This window comes from Oratosquilla oratoria, chromosome 5 (genome assembly GCF_046742065.1).
Source record: "Oratosquilla oratoria isolate Oo_2021 chromosome 5, ASM4674206v1, whole genome shotgun sequence".
NCBI classification, from domain to species: Eukaryota; Metazoa; Arthropoda; class Malacostraca; order Stomatopoda; family Squillidae; genus Oratosquilla; species Oratosquilla oratoria.
Window position 1 is genome coordinate 77896955 of NC_134781.1, and position 8816 is coordinate 77905770.

At 37.1% G+C, this 8816-nt stretch overlaps 1 protein-coding gene across 1 annotated transcript; it reads right to left on the reverse strand.

The window, feature by feature from the left end:
* Window positions 1-917: 917 nt before the first annotated feature.
* On the reverse strand, window positions 918-8414 carry LOC143025583 (beta-1,3-galactosyltransferase 5-like). Its single transcript, XM_076185477.1, has one exon. The coding sequence runs from the start codon at window positions 7994-7996 to the stop codon at window positions 6797-6799; it is 1200 nt and encodes a 399-aa protein (XP_076041592.1). The 5' UTR covers window positions 7997-8414; the 3' UTR covers window positions 918-6796.
* Between the last annotated feature and the right edge of the window lie 402 nt (window positions 8415-8816).

Here is an 8816-nt window from a genome sequence, read left to right on the forward strand (position 1 = left end):
GATGGACTCATGATCAATAGCTACTATTGTCTGTTGAGCAGGAAAGAGAGAAGGTAGGATATAGGTATGAGTGGAGACTGGTTGTGTATGGATAATAATTTGATGCAGCCCAAAGGGACTTCCCCTTGTCTTATTTCTTGCATGATGGAACGAGGAGGGAGGGTTGCTGTGTATATGAAGTGTCTGGCCTTGTTGTGGATGTGTTGTGTCTTGCTGGATTACTTCTGACTTGGGCAGTGGACAGGAGACGGATGACCTGTCATCCACAAAGAGCTAAGAGGAGAGGGAACAAATGGGTGATGGATAGGAGTGGAATGAGTGCATGCCCTTGGTGTATAGACAAAAGGGAACTATACATGACAGAGTGAGGGAACCAGAGATCCTCTGTTCAGTATTTTTCTTCCAAAGTAAGGACAATGCTTTGACCACATCACCTCCTTACAAGTGAGGAAGTGGGGAAAAGACAACTGGTATACATAATTTATGGATAAAAGAATGAATTTGTTTGTGGACAGGAAAAGTTGTGTAATGTGTGGTTAGTACCATTTGCTGTACTCTGTACAGGCTGAAACTATAATAAAACTGACCCAAGTTGTTTTACTAATTACATTTCAATTTTCTTTTTTCTGTGTTCAATAGAAAAGTTAATACTTGTATTTCGTCATGTAACCCTATCAGCTCCAGCCCAGTACTGTAACACATAATTCCCAAAACAAATGAGATCAGACTAGTAATCTTACAATCAAGAGTCCTCTCTCACTCTACAATTCTTAAGTTTCCCTTAGTTACATGTGGTTTTTGGTGCCTGACACTATAATTCATTATCTTCATTTCTTAGTCAAGATCCTGGTCTGGTGTAGGGACACCGCCAGCTCACTGGGGAAAAAAAGGACAGACTTGTCATAAAGAAGTGTGTGCAGACAGCAGTGGTACTGTGTGCAGGCATCTAATTACCACTAGAGTACTTTCAAAACCCAACCCACAAAGTATTTGTATTTCATAGGTGATAACCAGCACTTCTATACTTAATGAAAAATTTTGCCAAAGAAATGTAATAATAGAGGTTATAAAGTAGAGATTTAAAGAAGGTAGAAGTTAAGTGACAAGCATCCTTTTTTTTTCTATGCAAAATAGACATCAATCATAAATGAGGTGGCCTGATATGGAAGACAGTCTCGCTATCTTCACTTCCATTACACTCATTTGCAGTTAAACCAATGTAAAGACTGCACTCGTGATAATAAGTGTTGCCTTGACTGGAAACATACAGTCACACAGCAGCTGGAAATGGTCCTCAGGCCCTCCTGTAGATCTTTCTGGAAAGAAATACTTCAATTGCTGTTTGTGTTGTATTAGGGTTGGTCTGCTTTTGTCACTAATGGGAAAATGGGAAAGCAGTTGGTAATCATCAAGTCTCATGTGAAAAATAGTGTGCATTATCAGAAAAACTCTGGACCCAGTTACGAGATCATGTGCCAGCACCTCCAGATGACAAATTGATGTTCCTCTCCCAATACCTAGTGTACAAGACCACCATTTGCAGATACCTATCACTGGCTCCACTGAAAGCACTATGAAAAATATTGAAGAATTTGTTTTCATATAAACTTTGAAATAGTCCCTTGGAGTTTTCCCATTCATTACATTTGGGTTGCATCTCAGTAGTTCAGGGACAGTTACACTGCTAAATGGTACTGTAGAAGACAGCTTATATTTTCAAGTGTTGTCAGACATCACTACAGTGGAATTAAATGTCATGTATCACCAACAGTTGTACACTAAAATTCTAATATTTTAAAAGGCTTTCTCTATTCAAAAATATTACAAGCCTCCTATTAGGCTGAGTACACCCTTAGCCAAATGAAATTGAGACAGTAGTTATGATACCAACCACTTAGTAGTTTAACTGACTGGAAACCCACAGAACCACAGTGACTGGCAACTTTCTTTGGACCATAGATCTCTGGGAAGAAACATTGGACTGTTGTCTGTACCAGCTTAATTGAATTATTTGGTGCTGTACACAGACATGCCATTGAAGCACCAGGATAGCAACAACACGCTAAGATGAAGTGGAAGTGTATACAATTTTAATTTTCAGATTTTTCGTACTGGTGACCAGCTTGTTGATGGCATTTGTGAAGTGATTTACAGTGTGGCTGAAGGCCATAACTGTAGTGTACTGTATAAAGAACAATAATACCATAAAAGTAGTTCTTTATGGCAATAAAAAAGAAGGATAATAATATGCAAGTATATTTGTATTTATGTATTTTACTTAAAAATGTGATTTTCATTATAAAATATCCAACAAAATTATATGATTTCTTCTTCACCTTCAAATGTATTTTGTCTTAACTAATCAAGACCCATAAAGTATACAACTTGTAATATTTAAGATGAAGGCTACAAAACTGCACACACTTAAAAAAAATTGGCACCGAATTCTGCCTCTCATCATGACACACCAATAATCATAAGTTCTAAGACAATATAATTACACAAAAAATAGTGATAACATTGAGCAAAATATAATATGCTGAGATGTAGACAATTTATAGTGAATGAATTACAACTGTAACTGGAAATAAACCTTTAAATGAGATTGTCAAAATGCTTGTAGAAAATTTAAAAAATAGACATGCTAAAATGTATATTATAAAAATATATATAAATTCAACTATACTAGTTTAACCTTCGGGCTATGGCATATCTAAAAAGCACTTGAGTGTATACATTTTAACTATCAAGGAATGTTTTATGATTATAAGATATGGCCAAACTGAAAGCTGCACATTTACAGATGTCATGCTCTGATAGGAGCTCTTGGATCAGTGTCTCCAGCTTAATAAATAACCCTTTTGCTATAATGACATATTTCTCAGATTTTTGTCTTGGCTCAAACCTAAGAAAAGCACAAGTGCAGACTTGGGATAAACCAGGGTCTCATTCAGTCAAGTCCTTGTTTTGGGTTTGTCTGCACTTGAATAAATATATGAGTACAAGACTTGATAGGGTGCCAGATATCTTGGTAAAATACAGAAGTTACATCAGACTACAAAGGTTTTTTTTTTTACAAATCATAGTAATCTACAGTGAATGACTGTATAAATGTGTAAATCTTTTCTATATGATTCTGTGAAAAATTAAATGCCTTCTCACGTTTAGATGGGCCCCTTTATAAAAAAAAAAAAAAAATTCCTTCACTATATAAACTCATAAAATGAAAGTATCATTAAACACATACTATAATAAACCCTCAATATATCAAACTAATTGGGGGAAGGCTTCACTGTTACAGCCAAAAGTACATACTGTACTTACACATTAAAATTTTCCATGTATCCGCCATCTATACTGAACCTTGCACTGTATATACAGACCTTGTTCATTATATTACACAGTCAGTAGGTCTCACTATGGTCAACACAGCCGAAATTCAGTGCAACGAGGTTTGGTATAGTGAGGGTTTACTGTATGTATACCAAAAGGCCCTTTCCCCCTTAAAAGAGGGTGGCCGAGTCAGAGCACACACCCATCCAAAAACCCATTGTCTTTTCCCTTGTGGAGGAAAGGTCATTCCTGTCTCTCACCACACAACTCAGGTTAGAGGCAATGCAGCACGGGAACACCTCTACAATAGAGCTCAACCAAAGGTGGTTTATATCCCATTGCTTCATTACCTGATAACTCCCCACTACCTCATCTACCTGTGAAATATTTGGAGTGGACAAAAAAAAATCCCTCTGGGCCCCATCATTTTCTCATCCATTTCAAACCACTCTCCATTCACACATATCTTTTGCCTTCCTTCTTCCTACCTTGTATATATCTATATGACAAGGGCTTTTTCCCCCTTTATAAGGAAGATAGCCAAGTCAAAAAGAAAGTATCCACTCCCACCAACCACCCTTTCCTCCCTCTCATCTTAGCTCCTCATGGATGATGGATCATCCCTGTATCCCACCCACTGCCCTGGGTCAGAAGCAATGCAGCAAGACATAGTACATCCACAGCAAGGCCACTTCACTTAATCAGTGCCCCCCACCCCCTCTCTGTCCCACATAAAAAGGGAGGATGGGGAGAAATCCCTTTGGGCTGCGTCAAACTATCACTCATACATGACCACTCCCTACCACCCCATCTCCTCCCTTCTTTATGTCACAGTATCATCTATACACAGCCATTCTCCACTCACCCCTATCTCTTGTCTTCACCCTTGCTTGCTCAACACCCCTTTCACCTCATCCATCCATCTCATCCTCAGTCATCCCCTCAAGTTCACTTCCTCCACCTCTGCCTTCCACACCTTTTACTAAGCTTTCTTCATTCATTCTTTCCATGTGTCCAAACCATCCAAATGCTCTTTCATCAGCCCTATCTGCCATCTCCTTTTCCACTCCAGCTCTCCTCACCTCATTTCTCATCCTATCCAACCTTGTAACACCTACCATAATTCTCAGACATTTCATCCCAAACACATTTAAACTTTTCCTGCCTCTCTTAAATTCAATGTTTCTGCCCCATACAATACAGTTTACACAATTACCCCTTCATATAGTCTCCCCTTTGCATCCATTCCCAAATACCTATTTCTCATGACACTTTTTAATCCCCCGCAACATTTACTTCCTTCTTTCAGTCTACAATTTACTTAAACTGCTGTTCCTCCCTTTCCTGCCACTGCTACCCCAAATACCTAAAGCTATCCACTTCCTCCAGCCTCTCTCCTTTAAGACTTGCTTCCAACTTGCTGCCATCCTCTCCCCTTGTATCTCTCATCATCTTACTTTTATCCACATTAACTTCAACTTTCTCCTTTCGCCTGTCTAAATATCAACTTTAAAAATTTAATTAATCTAGAACAATAATATATTTTTCAGATCAAAATTTCATAGTATACTGGTTGCTGTTGTTCATATTCTTCTTGGTATCTGATACCTTCAAAAAATTTAGCCTGTTCTACATAAAAAGTAGCTGCCTTGCACAATTTTGGATATCTGTCGATCCATATATAAAAATTTAGCCTGTTCTACATAAAAAGTAGCTGCCTTGCACAATTTTGGATATCTGTTGATCCATATATATATATATATATATATATATATTATATATATATATATATATATATATATATATATATATATATATAATAACAACAGAAATTGTCCCGACATTGACAGCTCCATTCAATACAATATGCTCTCTATGTCTAATCCAATTTATACATCTAACCACATTTATAATTTACCTTCTAATAATCTTGACCTTTTCTCTAATAATCTTATGCAAGTTATCATATCAAGAGCTTTTCATAAATCATAATTTAATCTATTCCTCTATACTCTTCAAATCTTACCCTAATCAGAAAAAACTACACATATATAAACATACATCAGATGATACAGTACAAACATTTTCTCAGTCATAACTCCCTTAGTCTTACACATGATGGATTTGATGAAATACATAATACACTACTATATGAGAATTTTATGGGAAGAATGCTCTATTCGCCACTGACCAAGAAAAGCGAAGCACCCCTGGAGTTAATAATTGTAATTACTCGTATGTTGGACAGAATGGGTTACTTGAAGCACAAGACTAACAGTATTGCACAACTAGCATTTAGCTATTTTCTAATCTTACACATAATTTGGTTTTCATGTTTCAGGTACTGGCCACTGTCAAAAAGACTGTTGGCGTTTAGCCCTTTGCAGTTGGTAGCACAATTTACAAATCTTATTCTAATGAATGCAAGACAATTCTATTAAACTATGAGGACTACTCCAGCATAATACAAGGAATGCTCTCCTCAAGAACTAGGAACTCTCTCCAGTATGGTCCATCCCAACTGAGAATCAAATGCCTGACAATTAACCCCTTCCATAAGATGACACCTACATAGGCATTATGGGGCATGAGTGGGTAAACGAAGATGCTGGTGTTGGAGTCTTGATTATATTTATTTTGTAATTGTAGCTGAATGACCCCCCATATTCTGTGAACTGGCTAGATCACATTTCCTGTGGCTATTAATACTTGGTGAAAACATGAGTAATACAGCTGTAACTTTATGTTTTATAACACAAGTATTGTGATGCATCATCAAATCACTGTACATCAGGCAGCTGATGCTACCTGAAAGAATTTTACTCATATTGAAGAGGATAAGATACCATCAATAGCTAATGAATTATGGAAGCTTGGCTATTCAAGATGACATGTCATCTACAGTGCTCTTGATAGGGCACTTTTGCTATTGTAATTTGTGACTTCATGTGTGCTATGGTATCTCTATTTCATGACATCAAATGTCTGCCACTGAAGGTGGACCTTGTTGACCTAAGATCAGTTACAACAATGACAACCCATTTTGACAATTTTGGTCCACACTTGATTTGGGTCAATTAGTATATTAACAATCAAACTTTTAATGAGTATTTTTGTTTTTGTTTTTTCATTATATGTACAATCTAATCTCTGAAGTAATAACAGTATTATATTTACCTAGTTGTATTATACAGGGAGCTATGCTCGTGGTGACCCGTCTTTGTATCTTTCAAAGACATCCTTTTGCACCCCTACCAAATCCTCTTCACAAAAAAAGATCTAGCATTACCTTAAATAAAATCTACAAAGATGTTACCATTGAAAGGGCTCACCTAAATGCTAATCAGTGTCATTTACATAACAGTTAATAATATGGAACATAATTCATAAAGGCCATAGTTGCAATGATAAGGCATCAGTGTGACCTACATCAAATACACCTTCCACCAGTTTGTACTAATAATTAGTGTATTACAACTACTTCAGGTTTGCCTACGCCTGCTGGAACTAGGGGTCGAGCTTGAGTTCTAACACATTTCTTAGCTATAGAATATTCAGGGGATCGGCGCTCACATGAGTGCATGTAACAGTAACGTGCATGGCTAAGTAGCTTCGCCATCACTTCTGGTTTATGCTCTGATGGCCCCACAAAGAAATCACAATAGTAATCATTATGATTTGGTAGCTCAACACAGCACAACAGGTGATCTACGTGAAGAGTGTAGAAGCGATTGGCCCCTTCTCGTTTAACACCAACACGTTCTGCTAATATTCCCGTAATAAAAACATCATCAATCCAAAAATATGGAACTTTGAATGACTCGGCTACAATCTTTTTAGCTGCATCTAATGTCATAGCATAAACCCAACCAGATGCAAATATTGGATAAAACATGGCAGGATATTCTTCATCTGTAACATACCATTTACTCTCTTTATTACGAACTGGTTTAGCCTGATACTGTACCAAACCAAGGATCAAATTATCCCTTTCCTTGTAGCGTGACATCAACATGTGTCTAAACTGAAACAGATCAACTACTATATCATCATCCATCTTGATAATAAATTTTGCCTGAGGACAGTACTTGGTAACCCATTGTAGGCCCATGGTGTGTTTATACGTCAGATTGTGGTAATGTTCTTTAAAATTTCCTTGCACAATATCATGATTTTGGAGATCTTCATCCTCAAGGTTCACTTGTGGAGTTTTCTTATATGAAGTTTGGTCGTCCCATTCAGCGCGAGCAAGTAGAAACACACGCCGCAGTCCCATGTCATGTAAATCAGTCGCAGAAATGTGCTTTCGCATGACATCCCTCATTTCTCGGTTTGCTGGATGGCTGTGCACTATAATAACACCAAATACTCTTTCCTTATCACACATATTATTGTTAAGTATGTATTTGAAATCAGGCAAATTGTACAATGGCACATTGGAAGGATAAAGGTGGCTATGAGAAAGTGGATTAGGTGTTGCCAGGCGCCTTGGAGAGAGCCAATCTTCCCACACACCAATGGAGATGAATACAAGAGTTGACAGACACAATAGCATCCCCACAGGTTGAAAGATTCCTCGAAAACACGGGGGCACCATTCTTATCTTGGAAAGGCCTGTGATACAACTTTCTAAAAGGGCAACTTTCAAAGATATTCGAGTCATGGTGAAATATTTGAGATTCAGTTTATATCAAACAACTACACTTCTCAATTCCACACACCATCAGCATTCCTACATTAACACTTTGAATGATGTGGAATCTGAGTGCAATCCATAGTATTATTTTTTTCGAGATTTCTTGTGAAAGCACGAGTGACGTAATTATGCTTCCATGATTGTATGCTTTCTAGGCCGCCCGTCCTTGAAAATATTTCCATGTACAAGTTACACCTGACGAAGCTCTGCGCTCCAGCCAATTCATCACTGCGTCAAGTAATGTCTCACACACTTGCCAGACCGTTCTGTCGTGCCCCGAGTAACCATTCTTAAAACTGGCAAGAGGTTGGCCTTAACATTTCACTTCTGTTCACGATGTTGACCAACTAACCTAATCCCACCTGTGGCTTGAGCTAGCAAATCGTTACCTAGGTAACATAAACATATTTTCTGTGGGAGGTATTTCTCTAATACATTTAATTGATTAATTTTAAAAGAAAACACAATTAATTTATTTCAATACATTATATCATAATCAAAGTTTAATATTTTTTTCATACACAAATTATGTTATTTTTTGTGATACCCTCATTGAAGAAAACGAAGCAAACATTAAAGAAAACACAGTAAAGTTAAGGTAGAATTTAAGCTTTCTAAACCTGCACAAACAGTTTTGTAATATAACTCATTCTTTTATACATTACATTACTTTCTACAATTGTTTGACATTATCGCTTTCCATTTTTTATCTTAGTAAATGTAGCATAGCTATACACGAGTCAATGTATTAATGAATATATGACTCACCAGTGATGATTCACTAGCA

What these genes read in the sequence shown, in the direction of transcription:
- LOC143025583 (XM_076185477.1), bottom strand. Translation starts at nt 7,996, where the DNA reads ATGACTCGAATATCTTTGAAAGTTGCCCTTTTAGAAAGTTGTATCACA.